At 33.0% G+C, this 23,588-nt stretch overlaps 1 protein-coding gene across 1 annotated transcript in view; it reads right to left on the minus strand.

The window, feature by feature from the left end:
* Window positions 1–4,928: 4,928 nt before the first annotated feature.
* Window positions 4,929–23,588, minus strand: part of Clk (circadian locomoter output cycles kaput protein Clock) — a 37,590-nt gene continuing 18,930 nt past the window's right edge. Inside the window, exons 4-13 of the mRNA XM_088261380.1 lie at window positions 21,708–21,816; window positions 19,587–19,682; window positions 17,854–17,938; window positions 16,651–16,889; window positions 15,536–15,683; window positions 11,028–11,304; window positions 10,380–10,421; window positions 7,917–9,716; window positions 6,844–6,954; window positions 4,929–5,905 (exon numbers count right to left, since the gene is read on the minus strand). Of these exons, the coding sequence (XP_088117506.1) occupies window positions 5,675–5,905; window positions 6,844–6,954; window positions 7,917–9,716; window positions 10,380–10,421; window positions 11,028–11,304; window positions 15,536–15,683; window positions 16,651–16,889; window positions 17,854–17,938; window positions 19,587–19,682; window positions 21,708–21,816 (3,138 nt within the window). The 3' untranslated portion in view covers window positions 4,929–5,674. The remainder of the gene's footprint in view (window positions 5,906–6,843; window positions 6,955–7,916; window positions 9,717–10,379; window positions 10,422–11,027; window positions 11,305–15,535; window positions 15,684–16,650; window positions 16,890–17,853; window positions 17,939–19,586; window positions 19,683–21,707; window positions 21,817–23,588) is intronic.

Genomic DNA, 23,588 nt, shown 5'->3' on the forward strand with positions numbered 1-23,588 from the left:
TGAAAAGAATTGAAAATCATCACCCATTTTATGATGACATGGTACCAATAAAAATAATGATTTATTTTATCTTTGTGTACTTGTTTTTATTTTTTCAACATCTTGGAATCGATTACTTACGGAAGTTACCGATGTAACTATGTTTATATAATAGTTATACCACAGTGGTAGATAGATGTAACTTTGCTCCTGGACTTTAATTTCTAATGACTTTGGCTATTTTAAACCAGTTGTCGATCCATATTACGAGAAAGTTAATGTTACCAAAAAGAAAATCAATGAATATTTGTATTTACTGAATTCAAAGTCAAATTTATCTATACGACTATGTTAAATTTCATTAGGAAAATATTATAATTAAAATTTCCTGAAAAATAGGATAATAAATAAAACAAAATTTTCATTGGGGTGGAATAAGTACATTTATTATCAAATTACGATCATTACATTTCATCGAATGTGTATCCATGGTGGAGAGAACATTTATTTTTATCTAAATTGAATTATTTCCCCAGATCTTAAAAATAATTTGGAAACACGTAAAAAAATATTTTCAGTCCTGACTAATTTATATCTGTTCATTTTCAACACATATTGTGCATGTTTTGGAAATAAAAAAAATATTAAAAAAAACTATTTTTCTAATACTCTGTAACCGGAGACTACAGACTAATGCAATAAATTTCATTTCTTAATTTATTCAATTAGAATTACACGCTAACAATCACATGCACATTAATAAGTAAATAAACATCAAATGTTATACTACAGCAAAAAAACTTATTTATGTGTTTGAAGAGTTACACATATGTACTTCTAAAGTTTTAACAATCCTTTATGAAGCTCACTTGAGAGCTATACTTTTTACTATTATTTTTAATCTACACAAACAACTTTTATAAATTTTTTGTTGTTTATAACATAAATTATTAGAAACATAATTAGACACAAACATTTAAAAATATTTTTGTTGTTTTTATCACAAATTTTTGCAAACACAAATCTATAATATCTTCTTCAAACTCTTATCCGCACCTGATGGTGCATAAGGCACTGCATCATATAAACGCAGTGTTTAAAATCATGATCATTAACATCTTGATCATAAACGCATGAAGGAAAGGTGATCAGCCCTCCGCTTCAGGTACCAGTCCCCCCCTCTGGGAATCGAACCCGGGACCTCCAGTACGGTAGGCTAGCATGCTTACCAATACACTATGGAGGCAGACACATAATTTATTTGATACATAATAATCTTCATCTAGTAAGATGTATATTTTTTCATATAAATGTTTATAAAAAAAAGATACCGCTTTGGAATACTTTGGAAGAGTAAAACTCACTTTGCCCACAGTTCATAATTAGTAAAAAAAGTTGCTAGAAATTACTTGGTCGTAGCTAAGCTCTTAAACAGTTAGTGACTAGATTCATAATTGGTTGTAGTTTTACTGTTGGTGATTTAAAATATATTATGTATAAAAAAATGTATATTCCAAAAATTATCTTTTTAATATATTACCATTTATAACGAGTACTTACTAAGTATTTCTTAAAATACTAAATTAGTTCAAAACTGACCATGTAAACAAACACCATTCTTAATATCACATTATATTTTAGTTATGGCTACCAACAAAAAATATCTACATATTTTGCTATCATAATATTTTGGCTAAATAATTAATGCTAATTACATATTAAATCTCGTTTACATACAATAATATTATTATATCAACATATATGGCATGTCAGGAATTGACAGTTTTTTTTATAAGTGACCTGAAATGCTCACTTTTTTATTGCAGTATTAAAAACATATTTAAAAAAATTTGAAAAAGTGTAGTACTTGAACGTTGCAATTTTTTTGAAAAGTTGAAATAGAAAAATAGTGGAATCCAGTGTTAGCAAAAGGCGTACAATTGTCCAAAATTTCATCCAAATTTTTGTCTTTGAGCGACTGTTTATTGTTTTCTGGCAATATTATTCTTTGATGGAATTAACGTCGGGTTGTGGTCCTGTGGTTAGTGTCGCGGACTCTTAAGTCAGACTTTCTTGGTTCGAACCCACTCTACCACTATTTGATACCTATTTCTAATAATGAGCCCCTTAGGCTCACAGAAATAGTATGAAATTGAAATGTTTGTGTAAATAATAAAAACACAAATATTTAATATTATTTTTTGACATCTCATCAAAGATGAAGAAGAATATGGAAGTCTGGGCATTTACGGGGCTGACGACCGTCATAGGCTGGCTTAAGTGATCACTTTACACACGTGTAACATTTACCAATTCAACCCATTATTGACAACCACACTATTCAAATTCTTGGAAGTTCTATATATATGAACCAATTTAGAAACCTTGTTCTTGAATCACTAGAACTTCACTAGAGATATCTATTGGTGAGATGTAAAGATGCTTTTTACTAAGCAGAGACTCTTTCTTATATTAGCATGTGAGGTCCGAATCCTGGATTATAATCACTCATTTTTATTATTTAAGCTTATAATTTGACCCGATAATTTATTTACAACATGTTGTAAACAAATATTTAACTTTAAAAAAAAAAAACTAATCCTCTGCCTTAGCGCTATTGCGCGCTATCCAATGCAGTGCTTGCCAGGCCAGCAATCAAAATTAAAGCGTAAACGCACACATCACAGTTTCAAATATGGAACACATATACGTATGTACATATTTAACACCACACAGTGAACATATTTGGCTAGTCTTCATAATATCCTTTTAATATATGCAGAAAATAACATCTTTTTGTTGGGTTTTACTTTCCTTAAAATGTTACGACCTACTGGGAACAGTCTTACTTATTAATACCTTCTGGCACTAAAGGGTTAAAATGTTTTTTCTTGTACGGTATGTAAATACTTTTTATGGTTTATCGATTTATATAAAATTCATTTAGTTTTTATTTTGTAAAATATACATAATTCATGATAAAATTAGTTTTATTACAATTTCGAAAATTTCAGGTCTCTAGTTATTAGGAATGCTATGTATCACAGAGTGACAATGAATTTTTCTCATGATGTGTTATTATTGGCTAATAATTCAAAATGCAAAATCACAAGACTATCGGTATGATTCTTATTGAAATCTGCAGATAAATAAGGGTGATATGAAGGTTTAAACTTTAGATATTTGAATAAAACGGACACAGCTTTACGTCATTAAATTTTATGTCATCGATTGTGTTATGGGGCATCCCTTTATGTATCTGCTTTATAGAGGTGTTATAGTAGTAGTGTGGAGTCGTTTCTGTGACGTCATCGTTACCAACTTACGAAAACAACGTTTTTACGAATGCAAATTTTGCAAAAGAAAATGATGAATGAATATATTAATTATGTCGGCTGTTATAAACACAAAATGAGTCTAATACGATTCTTTATAGGTTGAGTATGTTAAATTAGATATTCCTCCCGTCTGAAAACGGTCCATTGCATGGAATTTAACGGAAAAGACTGCACTTAGTGTCCAAATTAACATTTTATATTTTTATGCAAAAAGGTCAAAAATACTGTTACCTTTTATTCAACCCTCTCATTGTCAGCTGATAAGATACACCTTTATAAACTCTTATGGGTTTCTCAATATTAAAAAAAATCCATTGTCAATAATAAATTTAAGTTGTAAAAAAATATCCTATATCTACAATAAAGTATATTTTTCTGATTCCTTTCGTTTCATTTTATGGTAGCAAAAATATATGCCTGTCTTCTTTCATTCTAAAATTGGATTTAAAAAAATCTGTATATGTGAAAGTTGCAAGTAAATATCTATATTAAATATTGTATTAATTTTATTGGTTTTATGAATTTTTATCTTTGAATGGACAATTCTTAATTTTTTTCAAATTTTTTGTAAAATGAAGTGTGAAAATCAATTCAGGAAAATTTTACTTATTTATTATATGTATACTTATATGATTGAATGTTAAATATCTTGTATATTTCATAAGTATATCACTAGATTCATGAAATTTAAATATTTGTAGGTAATAATTGACTTTTTTGGCACGAAAAGTTATTACTCTTGTAAGTGAATAGAATTCACAAATATTGTAAATATCATTAGTGCAACAGCAAAAAAACTGTTTTTAAAAAAAATTTAAAGATTAAAATACTATCACATGAACAAACAAACAATATGTGAAATAAAAACTTGAGTAGATATGATTTATGGATATGCCGTACATATAATGTCTTATTTACATAACGGCAAATTTACATGAAAGTGTATACATAAAACATGGTGGGATTTTGAATTCTTATTTGAAGATTTGTATTATATTCATATGTATTAGGTAATATAAAGGGAAAATTGCCACATTTGGAATTATATTAAGATACTTGCTTATTTAATTTATGTAAAAGTTTACGCCTAAAGGTATCGGGGACTCCTTACATTTTATAATTTATCCAGAGCGGACAATACTTGTTAACCTATCTCTGCCAAAGGTTTTAAATAGTCATGCAACCCTGAGCTGAGCGTCATGAAATGATGAATAAATATGAACAATATTGTTCATTTGGAGTGAATTTCTAAGAAAATGATGTAGTCATTTTCATTTCCAAGATTTGAGTTTTAATAAGAGTTAGTTTAAAATTTTAACACAACTTTGGAAAACCGTAATGGAATTTATAGTAGGACATTATTTTAATTAGGTATATTTTGACAGCTATTTACAAACACAAATTAATAGAAATGTACTTTTTTCAAAGTATAAATACTAATAAATAGATATATGTGCTTTAACTCCCACTTGTCTACAGCTCGATTCCTATTTTTAAACACAAGCCGCTTAGGCTGAATATCGTAAAAACACAAAATTCAAATTCTAAATGTATGCGTGCATCTTGCGACACACTACAAACTGGGCGATTATCGTTAGTTATTATTAATTGTTTTTTTCTGTGTTAAAACATGCAAATGTATGTATGTATATAATTATTTAATCTTGCTTGTAAAGCTGTAATAAAAAATAGTATGGAAATGTATTTATTTTGAACTTAACCTTTAGACGCTCATGTGCCGCATGCAATAAGGGTAGCGCCCTGCCCAAGCATTTTTGTGAAATACTTGTATTCGCGCGACTTGCTACCTACGTGTAGCTGTTATAAGAAGTATTATCAAAATAAAAGATTTTTTTATAATTTACTGTAAAAAAGCATAACCGTAATAAAGCAGCATTATTTTATTACGGTCCGCCTAATAAAACACAATGCATCTCCCAAGAATGACTAAAATATTTATCGGAACCAAAAATGAAATGATGGATCGGTATCTCAAAGATATTTTTTAAGTTAAAGACATTATTATGAAAGTAAAGGTGGGAACTGACCGGAGTCGTTTCATCCTAACGTAACACGTTACGATGCGAGCATTCGCATAGTCAGTACAGCGAGCCGAGCTGCTCACTGCTTGAGTACTCCATCCGAAGTCGGATGCTAGCCGCAATTGTTACGTTAGACGAAATGCTCCGGTCAGTCCCCATTAAAGACACAAATCCGCACTCCGGTAAAGGACCACTGGGCGGCTAAAGGTTAATAAAGCTCTGCTTTCTAAGTTACGGAGGTTATTAAGAATAATAAAAAACTATACATTGGCATGATGTGAACATCGGATTTGTAGTGAAGTTGGTATTGTGGCTTTACTTTTCCATTTGAGGCATGTGTTCGACGAGATTTTGATTTTGGTTCGATGACGAGATGAGGTGCTGGGCTTGTTGTTGGGACATTTGCATCGGAATGTAATCATTTTGGTTGACACGCTGCGGCATTGTCGGGATAGGAAGACCCGCTTGTTGCACCATGGGGTATGGTGTAGTGTAGATATTGCAGTTCGCAGGTGGGACATCCTCAACGGTGCACGGCATTGAGACCTGGGTGGAGAAATTAAGGGCTTATCATCATATTTATTACAATTATAAGACTTTCTTATCTTATTCCCTAGAACAGGTACATAGCAGTACATAGGATGGAATTAGGATTTGGATGTTCACAAAAATTATAACTCCATACAGCAAATCATCAGTAAAAGATGAAACAATGTCTCGAAGAACTTGAAATGTATTATAGATAATAAATATTTAAAAAATAAATGAAAGTAATCCTCTCAGTACTGTTAAATAAAATATGGATTTTCGAAGCTTGACAGCATCAGATCTCCTATCTTAAACTTAAGAGCCGAGTTCCCGTCAGTGCTGTAACTTCTACTGGTTATTATCCAAAGCTAGGTTTTCAAGAAATTTGTACAATACGAAGCCTGCCTTTTCATTTACGCACTTCGCATTACTTTCTTCAGTCTTCTTCTTCCTCTTCCTCTTGCCTCTCAGTCTTATGGCAGTGATTAGCTCATTTTGCTGCAGGACATGTCATGACATCTAGGGCCGTAGGAAGGATTTAGCAAACGGACATTTGTCAGCGCATAAAGACCTAATAAGGGCAAAATCCTACTTCATTTACATGAAATTTAATTTTTGCGTTGTATTTTGATATATATCAAGAGCGCCAAAAGCAATGCTACAGATCTGGACCCATCATTTTTCCTCTTCTATTTTTTTTATGCTAATGCTCATTTTTCATTCATTCTTCTTAGTACTTCTTCATTGGTCACTCTATTCATAAGAGATTTTTGGACACCTTCAATGTCGAGCTATCGGATAATTTTTAGTGACATATTTTCCGATGCTCCTTTTCCAAAACTCTTCCAGTATCTATTATACTGTATCTATTATAAAGTATGTTATTTCACAAAGGAAAAGATAAGCCTTAGATTTTTTGATCAAATAATTGTATGGCGTTTATAATTTCAACTCACATTGATAATTGGTGGTAGGAGACCATATTTAGCCATCATCAACTGTTGTGATACTCTTCGTAGCTCTTCTTGTTGGTGATCAATAATAGTTTGTAGTTGTTTGTGCTGCTTCTGTAACGGACAAATAAGATTAAGAAAAGTGTGCGGAGTAAACAAGTGTTTTCTCTCCTACCGCCATTGTATGACGTAAATGTTGGGGAGAGAAGGTTAGGTTAGGTTGAATTGGTCTGTATGATTAACTAGTTTTGATATTACTAGATTATCTTCCCAGCTTTGCCTGTGATTTTCATTCCCGTATATTTCAGGTATTTTATTTTGATACAAAAGTTTTAAAACAAATTTTATATTTTTTAACAAAAATTTACAATTGTATTTATTAATGAAATAAATACTTATGTACAGGTCATAATACAATTATTACTCCACTGTTATATTAAATATTAGATTGGCGAAAAAGTAATTTTGTACTTCTCGCTCTTTTTTTCAACTTAGTATATCTCGTTCATTATTTTACACATCAGATCAAACCATAAGGCGTTGTAAAAGTGTTAGTGTATACTACAAATGCTTTTTTGACAGTATTGCGCTTGGTTGGTTCAGTCGTGAACTATCGTGCATCGAGTATGGATATTTAAAAGGAATAAATTTGCCATATTTTACATTTTTACTACCTGAAAAGGAAAAACGCATCAAAAGCGTCCAATTTTTTTTGCGATGTATGGATTTGATAGAATTTTTTTTACTTAAAACTTACTCTATAGTAAAAACATCAATAAAAGCATGACTTGCATAAACTTTTTTCTTTTAACTGAAAAGATAAACTATTGTAAACATGATATCTTATATGGTACATTAGAAACATTATACTAATATTGATACCATAAATTGTAAAAATGGTTTCATATTGTGGCAAATTGTATAGTTCCCCAAAAGTTTTTTTTTTTTCTGGACACCGTATTGACTTTTAAAGGTAAAAATGATGTTGTAAAATTGTTATAACTGTGGTTAAAATCTATTTGATTTTTCATAATTTGGTATCGATTCCTAACACCATGCGAATGACAAAATTTTACCTGATCCTGCATCTGAGCTTGTTCAGATATCATTTGCATGCTGACTTCGGAACATGGGGAAATGGTTGGAGTTTGAGTGAAGTTGATGACAGGCTGAACGGGCACTGTGACGTACTGCGACGGCTCTAGGTACTGCGTTATCACTGATCGGTTTTGCATCGGATGGTGGACAACGATGTTCGGTTGTGGCATCATCTGAATAGGTCTCACTTCATTCAAGTTGGAAACTAGAGGGTGGACTAGCTTTTGGAACCTTTGAGGCTGGTTTAGGTTTTGGTAAACTTGAGGGTGGCTCAAGTTTTGATACACTTGAGGCTGGTTCAGGTTTTGGTACACTTGAGGGTGACACAAATTTTGGTACATTCGATGCTGGTTCAGGTTTTGGTACATATGGTGCTGGGTCGGGTTTTGGTATACATAAGAATGGCTTAGGTTTTGGTACACTTGAGGTTGGTTCGGGTTATGATAAACTTGAGGCAAGTCTGGATTGAAAACTTGAGGCTGGATCTGATTTAATATTTGAGGGTGGTCTCGATTAAATACCTGAGACTGGTTATGGTTAAACACCTGCGCTTGGTTTTGATTAAAAACTTGAGGTTGGTTCTGGTTAAATCTTTGCTGCCGAAACTGATTAAATTCCTGAGCCTGATTTTGGTCAAAGAATCGAGGATGGCCTGTGTTAAACATTCGAGGCTGGATGTGGTTAAATCCATTAGACTGGTTTTGATTGAATACCATCTGGGACTGATTGTGGTTGTGTAACTGAGGATAGTTTTTATTAAACACCTGAGGATAGATCGGTTTAATAACTTGAGGGTGGACTGGTTTAAGAACTTGAGGCTGGTCAAGTTGAATTGACTTAGAATAGACTGTTTTAAAAGCACTAAGATCATCTTGCTTTGAAAATTCAGCCTGATTAGGTTTAAATACTTGAGGCTGAGCTTGTTTAAGGGCCTGTGGTTGGACCTGCTTCAAATACTGCGGCTGGCCATAATTCTGGTAAACTGAAGGCAGATCTTGATTAAACACCTCAGTCTGATCTTGATTATACACAACAGGCAGAGCTTCATCAAATCCGAGAGGCTGATCTTCGCTGTTCAATACTTGAGGTTGGTCATTGTTGAATAATTCTGGGTGAAGCAGGTCCTGCTTGTTGGATGCTTCTGGCTGGTCTTGATTATATGCTTGTTGTGGGTCTTGGTTACATAACAGAGATTGATCTTTATTGAATACCTGAGTCTTGTTTTGATTAAATACTTCAGGTTGGTGTTTTGAAAACAAGTCTGACTGATCTTGGCAAAACAATAGATTTGGATCTTCAAGTAATAGAGGTTCAACAGAATCAAACAATAGAGTCTGATCATGGTCAAATACCGGAGCATGGTCTTGGTTTAGTAAATCCGGGTTGAGAAGATCGTGGTCCAACTCTTGTAGGGGATCGTGGTTTTCACTTGGGAAAACTACAGTCTGGTCATGATTTTTGTCCTGGAAAACTCGCATTTGTTGAAAAACTTCAGTTTTATCTTGGTTTTCCTTTTGTATAACTTGAATCTCGTTTTGATTTTCGTTTAGGAAAGCTTGATTATGAATTTGCTTTTCGTTTAGAAAAACTTGATTCTGGCCTTGGTTCTCATTTGGGAAAACTGTAGTCTGGTTTTGGTTTTGGAAAACTTGAGACAGGTCATGGTTTTCGTTTTGGAAAACTTGAGTCTGGCCTTGGTCATAATGTTGAGTGTGGGCTTCCTTCTGATTCATAGATGAGTAAGAAGTCTGGTCACTGTGTGTCATCGATTTCGAACGCTTAACATAGAGAAAATAAAATATTAATTTCAAAATCAATAAAATATTAATTGTAATTGTAAAAGTGCATATTTGACCTCGGCTCTTAAGGCATGTTTATGCTCAACCTTTAGTGCATGTTGGCCTTCGGGTCGACCAAAAATCGCATTTGTGTTAAACATTTTGTGTAGTTTTAAGTGTGTAAATCATGCTTTGGTAGTTAAGGGAAGTATTGTTTGGATGCTGTGGTAGTAATTGTCCTGACGAAGATACGAGTAGGTACGTCTCGAAACAGGTAGGCGTAAAAATCTCAGTGAGTGGTTATATACTAATATTACATTATGAAAAAAAAAATGTTAAATTTGGATTGAAAAAGTAAAGTTATGGATTGTGTTGATTATTTATAAGGCTCAGCATTTGTAATTTTTTTAATGTTGATGGTTTAGGTTTAACTAAAATCTATGTACTGCATGGGTAAAAAATATTTACAATATTCTTTACCTATTCTTATTCTTATTCTTTGACAATTTGAAAAATATGTACTATTGTATAAAAAAATTAATATTAGTATTTTGACTAAGACAGAGTTTTAACTTTGTATGAATTTTCTTCAGGCCTGCAAATGTTTATTGCACATTTTAAAATCCCTATGATAAAAATGATTTACTAAGTTTTTAAAATTACCTTGATGGGACACCCTTTCATATTTGGATCATATTTTCTTTTCTAAAAATAAAATATAATTATTATAATTTTTTTATTTTAATTATCATTTTATTTAAACCTAAATGATAGTTTTTGAGTTTGGTCAAAATAATAAAATAGGGACTTTTTGAAATTCCAGGAATTTGCAGGCAGCCCTCATTTTACAGTTTGTTTCTCAAAACTGGCCGTAAAGTGAATTGCTGGGTGAGCAGCACCGGAACTTACCGGAGAGAGATGGGAATATGCACATTCGTAAATTTATATGTTAATATAATTATTCCCGCCCTTGTTAGCAGTTACCTCGGCGATCGTCGCAAGTAAACCTAGAGTAGTTACAGCATTGTGAATAAGAATCATTGCTGCTTTTTTCCATGAGATCAACATAGTATCACTAGAGGTAGATAAAATGACTTATTACTTGCAAGTAGAAACTTTGCTCTCAAAGGCACTAATATCGAGTTCATCTCCCAAATACCTGCTAGTGTATGCTCTTCCTGCACTTTGGTTTCTGCTAAACAGCGGTTTAGGCTTTGTGAATTATCATCATGTTAAATAATGAATTATCATAATGTTGAAAATAATGCAACCCTTACCGAAATAAAATAAAAATAAAATAAACGGACATACCGGGCTAAATTGAATTTTGGCTGAGGCAGTGGAGTCGTTTGATATGGAACCGGTATCGGATCCAGCTCTTGAGCTGTGAACAGTGGGGCTACATCCGTACTTGTCCTTCAAACTGGAAGTCTCGGGGGTATGCGAGAATCCGGGCTTCCTTGAGGTAATTTGAGACCAGCACTGTGGATTGATCGGCGGTAATGCCACTCCAGTACTTTTGCTTTCGTACGAACCATATGTAAAACCCACGGGATTTTTGTGAAAATAATTGAAGATGTCGGTGTATCTGAAATCGTAAAAAAGAAAATGTGGTAATTTCGAAACAATTAACTAAAACTTACTGTATTTTTTAATAAGTAGATTTCAGTATGTATAATTCAAAACAATTAATACCACAACTTAAAATTTATCATACTTCACTATAAAATCTGTGTACATCTTTTTAAAATTAATGTATGTTTACTTTTAACCGGTGCTATAATTAAGTTGTTATAACAATACGATTTCAAAACTAATAAAGTTTTTAAGTTATAGAATGCAAAATCACAACATTAGCACTTCAAATATTGAGTAGATTAATGTAATGTTAGAAACCGTAGGGAAAATTCCATTATATGTACAAGGTAGAAAGAGAATTAATTAAAGTTCAGGTGTAATTATTTTATTGTAAAACCTTTCTACTGTAAATTGTTATTGTATCTATTGTATGTAATGTATAAAATCTAGTAATTAAAAACACACATATATATATATATATATATATATATATATATATATATATATATATATATATATATATATATATATATATATATAAGTTATAAATGTTAAATTCGGTTTATGTTAATAATTATGGTAGTATATCAGTGTGCATAAAGTTAAATAATTGACTTACTGAAAAATCCGATATTCCGATAATAAAATATTCAGATATGAAAAAAGGGTCTTTTTTAATTATTACTATATTAATGTTTGTTAAAATTAAAAAAGAAGAAAAAAAGTGTTTATGATTAATCAAAAGAAAAGGAAATAGTTTTACATGAGAAGCGTAGTTACAAGTGCTGTACATTAGTACAGTATGTACATACCATACTGTATGGTAAATGAATATTATTGCTTGATGAACATTTCGGTCAAAGCAAGTTGATTTATCAAAACGAACAGACATGACAGATGGCTTCACTAAGGGATAGACATAGCGCACATAGCTAGAATCATTATTTTGAGAATCACAGTATGTTTCCGTCTTTTTTTTCTGAAATTCTAAAAACGATTCGGATAGCCGGAGTACAGATTGGAGTTCTACTGTACTATGACTTAAAATTTTCCCAATCGTTAAAAATCAATTTTACTCTATATTCCCTATTTTATTAACAATCAATGCAAAATTCCATTTTTTTTACATATTTCTTTCCCATAAATTGCTTTGTCTCTGTAAGATATTTAAAAAAAAACATACAACAATCCATCGGATTAAAGAGTATTTACATTTCAACAAATGTAATGTTTAAATATTGTTTATTTATGTGTATTACCTATGTATAAACTTTTTGCACTTTATGTTATTAGGGTTTTTGATGTGCATTTTTTAGTACAGTAAAATATAAGTTATATTGCTTATTTTTGATCCAAGAACGAAATTAACTAGTTGGACTCGGTACGGATCAACAAATAAATAAAAACTACAATGAGACAAAGTGAGATATATTGGCGGCATTGTACACCATAGCTCTATATCACACTACTTTATGTATTGAGGATTTCTTAACCAGAAGCAGCAGTTGACGTGGGAGTTAAAGATGGAAGTGAAGATATTAGTATAGTACTAGTATTGATGGTAGTACTGAACAGAGGGAAAAAAATCAAAATCTGGTTCATATATGTATTATAAAAGAAATTGAGTTGTTTCAAGCAACAAAAAGCCGAGCTGAAATGCTAGATAAACTTTTCAGGTCTTTAACAACAATTGGACCAAAGCAAAGGACAGAAACATCCTGAAATACAGCTTCATCAATTTCTTCAGTAATGTTGTCAGTTGTTGGCACAGCACCCTCCAAAATTATTTCTTTATATTTTTCAGCATGTACCCTTCTATTGTTATTAAATTACCGACACTCAATTTTGTGATGCATCCCCACACCATGATATAAGACAAATGTTTATCTGTGGGTGCGAGGCATTCATCACTATACGTTCTCCAGCTCGTCGGCGAACTGTCTGCTAACAGTCTGGACCAATAAATTAAATTTTGATTAGTCTAAATAAAATACACTCTTTCCCAATCGTCTTCTGTTCAATATTTTTTTTTTGGTTTTGCCTATTCATAATAGTTTTTCTTCATTTTCTGATTCAACAGAGGTTTTTTGCTAGTCTTTTAAACAGTAATTCAAATTCTGTAATTTATTTAATACTGTGCGTACATTAATATTGACACCAGTGGTTTTCTGTATTCATGCTCTTAGTTCTGGAGATGATGCGAATAGATTTCTTAGTGATATATTTTTTTAGAACACAATCATCATGTTTCGAAGTACAGCGTTTCAATCCTGTGCCCACTTTTTGATTTAGTATCCCAAATGGATTTCTTTCAGAAATCTCCTCAAGTTGATTGATTGCACTGTTTTTGCCTTGCTTTATCATAATTAGAAAAGTTTTTTTTAGAAAACGCAACAATAACTATTTTTTTCTTCTAATGGAAGTTTAAGGTCTCGTGGACATTTTGCTTTAATAAAATAAGGACACTCCGAGAAAAAGACTAATCACTGCCAAAACAGGTGTATAACTGAAGAAATTTTGGATTATCCAGGTTCATAAGTAGCTATTATTGTTCCTAGAAGTAATATAACCGTGACTTAAACCTTGGTTCAATTATTTTGAGCACTTAACAGAAATTTTTGTACTTAATCAGTCATTCGGCTATTTATGTTACCGGGGGTGTTTTTATGTTTATTAACATTCAATTTATTTACTTTCTAACATGAGACCCGGGTTTTAAAAAAATTCACTATTTTTTTAAATTCTATATGTTAGGTGCCATTCCTTTTGCATATCAAAAATAACGTCAGTTGTTCTAACAAATGAAAACTTTTCCCGAAAAAAAATGCAAATTTCTCACTCACTTTTCAATACTATTTCGTTTTAAGCAATTATTTATTATTATTATTATTAGTACACAAATATTTATTACTATTATTATTAGTACATAAATATTTATTATTATTATTAGTACTCAATTATTTAGTAATAATCAAGGAACTATCATCATGCCGGTTCTCTGCAGGGGTAGGCAGAAAGAATAGAATGACACATCAGTCTGCCTTTGCAAACATTATTTGCCTCTTTCACATGCATGCAACTCATGATCATGCCAAGTTTTCCTCGGTCTTTCCTTGCTCCTTTTTCCAACTGCATTCGCCTCACAAATTCATTTTACTGTTCTTTTACTGTTACTCAATAGGTCTACATGTCCGAACCATGCCAATACTCCTTTCCTAAGTTTATCTAAAATATAATATAGGGTTTTCCAATAAGAGGTTTCATTTTGAATAGCCCGCTATCTGGGCAGCTGCCACTTTTGAAGCTGTCATCTTTTGACATTTGACAAGTAAAAACTACGCGATTAATAAAAATGCAACCATACACGCTTCAACATTGAAAATGTTAAAATTCACTACAAAAATGGTGAAAAATTTGCAATCACAGTTCGCGAAACTAAAGCACTTTTTGGTCGTCGTGAAGCGTCTTCTCGGCCAGCAATAGTGAAACTTGTTAAAAAATTTGAGCTGTTGGGACAACTTGGTGATGTGAAGAAAAATTACCTGGCCGTGTTATTTCTCGAAAAGGTGATCACAGTTGGCCCCCGAGATCGTGATTAAAACCTTGAGACTTTTTTCCTTGGGGCCACGTGAAAGATAAGGTCTATGCCAATGCTCTACAATCGATTGAAGACCTTAAAGATGGAATTTGTGAAGTTATCGAGGACATACAGCTGCAAATGTGCGAATTGGTCATGGAAAATTTCACAAAAAGGATATGGTGCTGCAGCCGTAGCCGTGGCAGCCATTTGGCTGATATCGTTTTCCATTGTTAATCGCATACTTTTCTCTTAACGACGCTATAAATATTCATTGATTTATCTTAATATATACCAGTTTTTTTTTCAAATATCAAAATGAAACCTCTTATTGGATAATCCTATGTAATGCTTATTTATCTCAGCCTTGAATTATTTCCTTACATCATCATTTGAACATCTCTCATATTTCGTTTTGCCGCACATTCGTCTGAGAGGTTTTGACTGCATTCAGTCTACTTTCATCCTTCTTTTGCTAACTCCATGCTTCACTCACATATATTGAGTATGTTTTTTTGAAAACAGTATTTTTGCAAAAAGAAATATTAATTTGTATTAAATTTCAATTCAAGTTATTGTTATTTTGAAGATGATGGTTTTTGATCCACAAATTTGTGTTATATTTCGTTTCAAGAAAAGAAAAACAGATGACGTTTTAGTATACCTCATTACTCGATGCGTGCAAACGATGAATTCGGGTTTAGAAGTCCACTGATGATATGTGATGAAAAACTTTGTTTGTAACCAAAGCCAGTGTTGTCCTTTAGTGAGAAACCTATAGTAACACGATACCCCCTTTCCTTTGTGCATCACTGCAGACAAACAAAATCATATGAGTCTCGACAATTTGTGTCAAAATGATGTCCAAAATCAAAACAAAACATCTTTATAAAAATTTTTAAAAATATGTGTTTTCGGAATTGATTAAAACAAACTAATTTTAACTATAAATTAAAATATGATATTTTTTTCCTATAACTTAAACATTTTATTTATCAACAATTTAAAAAAAGACTTGTTGATGCGATTGTATGTATAGTGAAACTGTAAGATGCATCCTATAAAATAATAGCAGGTGTAACAAAACTAAAGATCATAACTGTGGATGCATAACTGAATACTGAGACACTAATGTTTGTAAACAATTATCACACTAGGCCTTCTTGGAATTACATGTTTGGAAAATATTCAAAGGTAAGTCAAAGCAAATTCCATTTGTAATAAATAAAAATAAAAGGAAAAAGTATTAAGTACCACTATCAGCCTAAGATGGGCTATCGGAGCTTTCGGAAAATTAAGTCTCGTTCTCAAAAACAAAGCACCCTCACTATCTTACACTATTTAGTTTAACAAGTGGCAGTTAAAATTATGAGCAAAAAATGTCATACATATTGTGATTCATTTTAAAAATATATAGTATTCATAAAAAAACTCTCTTTAACATTTTGACAAATAGTTGTGCATATTTATAAACCAAATTTTTATTTCATAGTGAAAACCCAAGGCAATGGTATATGCATGTGAGGAGAATGGAACTATCCATACTCCCCCATATCGCACTGCACAGCGATTCCCAAGGTAGACAACTTCCGGGCAGAACACCAAAGAGATGCATTGATAGCTGGGAATCGACATCGCAGGAGGCTAATCCCTCTTAAAAACAGGCCACAAGGCCTACACTAAAATATATTTTTTTATAAATTAATTAACTCAAAAATGGAGCCTTTCTTGCAAATCTGGACTTGAGTAAAGGAGTTAGCTTTTGTAAATAATACTAACATGCTTCGTGACAGGCTACTATTTTCTCCAAATCGTCTATGTGATAATAATCGTAACCAGAGGTTCCGAGAACTTCGAATGGCAAGTATCCGATGATTGGCGATGCGCGGTGATCCAAGAATAGGAATTTCCACTCCAAGCTGTGCCTCGAAGTGAACTCTGTTTTCTCACAATCTAAGATGGTCATTTCACTGACCATCATGGGCGTGTGTAATTTTCCAGTACATATGAACAACATCCTAAAAACGGTAACAATATTAAGCCATGCAATGGATAAGAATTCCCTCTAAACTGTAATTAATTAATCCTAAATAATAGAACTTACGTCTAACAGTAGCGCCTATAAATGGAAAAATATTTTTTTTTATGTATATATATATATATATATATATATATATATATATATATATATATATATATATATATATATATATATACAAATATATATATATATATATATATATATATATATATATATATATATATATATATATATATATATATATATATATATATATATATATATATATATATATATTTATATTTTTTTTATTTTATTTATTTTTTTATAAAATTCTATCAAACTACACAAAAAATGTCATGGGTATTGAAAGATGAATTACACAGCGGGGAAATAACCTTGACTTAAAACATGCATGCAAGCTTATGTAGTTGTTATATAAAGCACCTAGTATAGTTTATATGAAGCTGTTGTTTTTTGTAAGTAGACATTAATAATGATTTTTTTTAAAATGATTTTTATTACATTTTCAAACATTTTAGAAAAGTTACATGAGAAATTCTTCTTCAGGGGGACCTGACATGACAAGCACTATCGCTTAAGAGAAATAGCCCTTGTCTTGGGCAGCTCTAAACAGCGCCTCGACTGTCCCGATCCCCATCCAATCTAGTATATTCCGGGAATAAATTAATGATTTTATTTATCAATTTTAATATGGTAAATATTTAATTTCCTATTATTTTTAAGTATGAAAATAAAATGTTTTGTTATTTTTCATATGAAAATATTGTAAGCAATTAAAAATATACATTATTCCTGGTTTTCAGCAGCCATTGGAAAGGCTATCTTTAGGGCTGCGTAAAATATCGTAATTAATAATTTCGACATACAAATACAAAAACCCAGATGAAGTGCTATTTCACTTTAACGGAAAAACGGGGAATTCAAAAAAAAAACTTTACCTTCTATTACTTTCTTCGTTATTCGCGTTGTATTGATTTCCTGGTGGAAACAAATCGGCCATTTCTTTAGTGCCAATATTGGCCTCTGAAAAAATCATGTATCGCAATAAGTAAAAACTGCAATCTGCGCATATTTTTTTTTAACAAACCTGTCTTTTCCATGCTTCTTAAAAGCATATAAAGCTGGACTCTCACTCAAGGAATCACAAAGAAAATTTCACGGACTATTGTCGAATTCTCAAAATGTCATAAAATTATATAGAAATGAAAGCTAGAGTACTTTATTAATAGGCAAATTAGAAGCATAGGAAGAAGACTGTATCTTATCTATGTAAGTTGCTGTTTTACTGGCAAAAAAAAATTGTATGATGTTTCCGAACCAGCGCCCCTTTGTGTGGATAGCCACAAAAGTAGTTATATTCATCGTTCAGATTAGATTATTTTGAAGAGAAAAATATTTATTTAAAGGACATCTTAAAGCATATAACTATAATACACAGGTAATTGTAAGCATTTCAATACAAGATGTAACCACTGCCCATCACCTCTTTTTAGAAATGCGACGTGTCAGGAAGTGCCATCGTTCCATTCCCGGCATAAAATAAGTAACATTCATAGAAGAAAATCTGAATGTAAAATTGATTTTTTAAATTTACAAATCAAAATATTTTTATTATATTTATTACTGGAGGCCACCGATCATGGAGCCTTTGGCAGCGCATCCGAAACTAAACAAATGATACCATATTTATATAAATACAAACATAATATGTATAATATAAACATTTATGATGTGGATCATATGGAATCCACAAACTGTCTCCAGGCTTTTCTGTCGGCTGCCAGCTCCCTTGCATCCTCCCAAGTCAGATCCGCGTCCCGAAGTTCTGACGAGAACTGCCGACGAATTGTCAGCAGTGGTCGTCCTAGGCGGCGCGAACCTGATGCCTTGTAAAAGAGGCAAGCTTGATTAAGGCTCTCAGGAGGCATGCGGAGTACATGGCCAAGCCAATTGAATCGCCTTTTCTTGACGACAGTTGTGACCAAGATTTGCTGCGTCCTACGCCTTCTCTTCATTCCTCACAAAGTCAAACCACCGCACGCCTAAAATTCTCCGCAGACACCTATTCTCAAAGCTTAGTACACGGTTGCTCTGTGCCCTTGTAAGATGCCATGTTTCACAGCCATATAAGTGAACAGGAGCAATGCAGGCATGTCTTCACCGAGTATAAATCCGATCTCCAGACAGCTTTCATACTGTTAAATGCGGACCCTGCGGGTGCTAATTGCACTTCCAGTTCCTTTTGAAGGCTGCCATTTTCAGTCACGTACACTCCCAAGTACTTCGATGAGCTGGTTACTCAACGTCAAGGGTTTGTGGGCATCTAGACATGAGTTGTTGGACAATACATGGGTTTTTGCAACATTTATTGTAAGCCCCATGTGCGTAGAGTACCTATTTCCCCTGTCGACGATTAATTGGAGACCCTCGATGGAGTCATCAATTATAACAGCATCATCTGTGTACTCTAGATCGCAGAGTTTCCGGGAGGGGGAGATTGTTATACCTCGGTCAGATGGTAATGACTTTCGAAGAATGAAATCCATGAGGATGATAAAGAGAAACGGCGCAAGGACGCAGCCTTGTCTGACTCCGGTAGAGACCCCAAACCAATTAAAAATTATAATAATGGTAGTATATCAGTGTGCATAAAGTTAAATAATTGACTTACTGAAAAATCCGACAAAATCCACCCGTTCAAAGGTTGCTTCGGCTGCCCCATCAAATAGCCCCCTTTTAATGTGACAGGAAAATCTAATTTGGTCATCTAAAAGTAAGATAAATAATCTGGGCATTATTTATCTTGAAATCAAATCATGTCCAAGAATTGTCGAGTGAAACAAATGAATGGTACAACGTACAACACTCCCATTAATCGAGTTAGTTTTAATATGCGAGTAAATACAAAGACAAGCTGTACTCGGCCACGCATTGCTGTGACTCATCCAGGTTAAATGGGAGAGAAAGCACACATTTCTCAAAATGCTTAATTTCACAATACATTAGCAGGTATACAATATTTTAGCAGCTGTCAAAAAGCACGCTGTCCGCCATGAGCGATGTTTAGTATTTTGAGTGTTGCTGCAGTACAAACAGATGTTTTTTTAAACATATTTTTACTTGTCACGCGCGTATTCCATGTCAGGTCATGTCGAAATTTCAAAGCAATCCTATCTGTAGATAGCCTTAGAAAAAGAAATACATTTTTATTCATAAAGTTTTTATGGATTTCTCATCATATTTTTTATTTATTTATTAACATAATAAGATGTAGGTCATATCTCCTATTAAAAACACATATATAACAAATAATAATCATTGGGCTCTGTTGAAACATCCATAATTATGTTGGCAACAATCCCACCGGGATTATAAACAGATATGTTGACATACCTGATCAATTCGTTTTTAAGGCTAAAAGATATAAATAAATCGATAAATTGCTCTTCACTAGGTATACATTAAGGAATAAAAGAACTACATTCTGAAAACGCGTTTGGACGTGGTGGATTTCTTTCTTAACGTGTCGTGTCGGGTCCTTCGATGTTGACTATCTTGTGAAAATGTGTCCCTATTTTGGGCAGCTCAAAACAGCTTCTCGACGCTCCGTACTTCTGTCCACTCGTGTATATTATAGACCCAGGAGATCCGCCTTCTTCCGACACCTCTTCGACCGTCGATCTTACTCTTAATGATCAGTTGCAGTAGCTTTACTTTTCTCCTCTTGACAAAATGTAAATAGGACACTTTCCGGGTTTTAATATTTGATATTAGTTCCCTATTCGCTCTGCCTTTAGAGTACTCTTGCATTGCTGACCGTGTCCGTCCAGGGTATCGAAACATTCTTCGATGCATTCTCACCTCAAATGGCTCCAGCCGGTTCACGCTACTCATTTCAAGGGTCCACGTTTCCTAAGCTTGGCTCATGCGGCTTCTATCCTGCACTTAATTTCAATTTCTGGGTCAAGGTCTTCCATCAGGATAGGCACTTCTTCACTATCTCTATGTTCGTCCCATTCTGTTTTCCCGCGTGATCTTGTCGTCTAAATACCATAAATTTTGTTTTTCTCACATTCACATTAAGTTCTAGTCTCACACCAGCATCATTTATTCTGTTTATGAGCATGTACAAATGCTATCAACCAAAATAACTAACGAACACCGTTAACTTTGACTCCTAGATTTGCATTATACACACCTCCTTGAATATTGTATCGGAATGTAAATTAAAAAGCATTGGTGACAAAATGCAACCCTGTCGGACTCGACCTTGCAATATGCTACTTACCAATTTGATAACAACCTCTTGGTTTCAGTACATGTTTCTCGCTACGTATTCGTATTAGAACAACATCTCGACTTAGAATCTCCGAGATGAAAACACTCCGATCTATAACCGGAAACACATTGTGAAACCGCGTAAGATACACTGATATCCGGAGCATGTGTAAGACGGAAGATATCGTGAGGTGGGGACGACAACGAAGGCGATACTGGAATGAGCATGTAAACAAAATGTCAGAAGACAGACTTCCACGTATCGCCCTTCAAGAAAACCCTGAAGGACGTAGACCGCCAGGCAGACCTCCAAAGAGGTGAGATAGCTGGGAGTCAACATCCCAAGAGCGACAGGCGGAGGCACAAACAGATCCCGAGGATCTATAAAAAGAAGAAGGAGAAGAAGTATTCGCTGCATTTTTTGGATGTGTGGGTCAATTTGACGAATGTCACCCGTGTCGTAAATATTATTAAACAGGTTAAATAAATAGTCAATAATAGTGGGTTTACTTACCGTTAATTTTGAAGGAAAGGCCGCCATTTTGATTTTGCAGAATTTTGAGTATAATTGATTTTTCTTCTCCAAATGTTAGGTCGTATATAGATGTATTAAAAAGATCCCTCTGAAATACGTGTCAGTTCATATTACATAGTCAATAAAAATGGTTTTCATATATACAATTATGACATACACACATCTGATATTATACCGTGGAACCCCGATATAACAAATCTAAAGTGGTTAAAAAAAAATCCGCATTGCAAATGATTTGTTATATTTGTTTGATTTGGATAGCGAAAACCCCTTATATTGAGGGGTTTTTCGTTATCTTATTTGTTGACCTCTACATAACAAATTCTATGCAATTCAGCCTCATTAAAAACTATTAATATATGAGAAAGAATACAGTGAAGACAACGTAGTTTTATAAAAAAATAAAAACCCTTATCCGCACCAAATGGTGCATAGGGCACTGCTTCTTATAAACGCAGTTTTATCTTGATCGTTTACACGTGAAGGAAAGGTGATCAGCCCTCCGCTTCAGGTACCAGTCCAGGGTACTATTACAGCGAAAAACTCACTTATATTTATTTTACCCCCCCCCTGGGAATCGAACCCAAGACCTCCAGAACGGTAGCCGAGCGTGCTGACCATTACACTACGGAGGCTGACAAAAATGACTATATTTACAGTTACTGTAGTTACACACTGATATCACATTTGCATGAAAACATTTACATCAACGTAATTTAACGCACTTTCGTTACATCGTCATATTTTTAATTGAATTCCATGGCTAGTTCAAGATTTTTAAAAAATCGTCACATTGAGTAATTTGTTATATTGAGGTTCTTCACATCGAGGTTCCACTATAATATATATGAAGTTTTGTATATTTGTATGCAAATATCGAGATGCCAATCTTCAACATGTGCAATTTGAAAAATATGATAATTATTTTTATTTAAAATCGCTGAAAATTAATCTAAATCGCTTACTCGTTCCTGAAACCTATATATTTTTCAACTTAGTCAAAACCCTTATGTCCGCTTTCAAGATAAAGTTAACATATTTGAAAAGCTTAAGATAAATCCACCCCAACCGTGAGGAAGTAGGCTACTCTTGTTCATGTTTATTCTTGAATTTAATTTTGAAGAAATTCTTCAAAATTATATACGAAAAATATGTAAAACACAACAACTTAGACAGCTTTTGTTCGTGTAATTAAATCACCAACTTGTTCACGGTTGGAACCAAAAAAAAAGCAAGATGCATTGCATTTTTAATAACATGTGTGATAATTTTAAAATAACAACAGAAATATAATTTTTCGCATATTTAAAATAAATATATCCGCAATATTATCTACGCATCAGAGCAAAAAAAAACTGTTCGGGAATCGCATTGAAATCATTTAAGCATTTAACTCACATTTCTTGGTTTATCTGAACCATTGAGGATTTGATGAAATTTCTTAAATAATTATATCTGCCTCCGCAGTGCAGTGGATAGCGCGTTTAGCTGCCATGCTGGAGGTCATGGGTTCGATTTCCAGAAATTGCCGAATAAAAAAAAACACTCTAACATTTATTTAATCACCCTGGATTGGTAAATGAAGCACAGGACGGATCAGCTTTCCGTTACGTAATTAAAGATTAAGAAAATGTGATTCAGTGCCCTAATCACCATTGGGTTAGTGTAAAGGTTGGAAGAATTATAATGTTATATTATTATTGTGATGTTAATTGTAATATTATATACAAAGGGGTTTTGGCTAAATTATTAGTATCAAATGGACGAGGGGAAAGAGCACGAAAGTCAATTTCAATAAATAATGTTGGAGTCGGTTAAATTCGGTAATGTCATTTTCTGATTTTTCACCTGATTTTTGAT

The sequence above is a fragment of the Brachycentrus maculatus genome, unplaced genomic scaffold (assembly GCF_059751285.1).
Source record: "Brachycentrus maculatus isolate JH-2025_06_01 unplaced genomic scaffold, ASM5975128v1 h1tg000153l, whole genome shotgun sequence".
Classification (NCBI taxonomy): domain Eukaryota; kingdom Metazoa; phylum Arthropoda; class Insecta; order Trichoptera; family Brachycentridae; genus Brachycentrus; species Brachycentrus maculatus.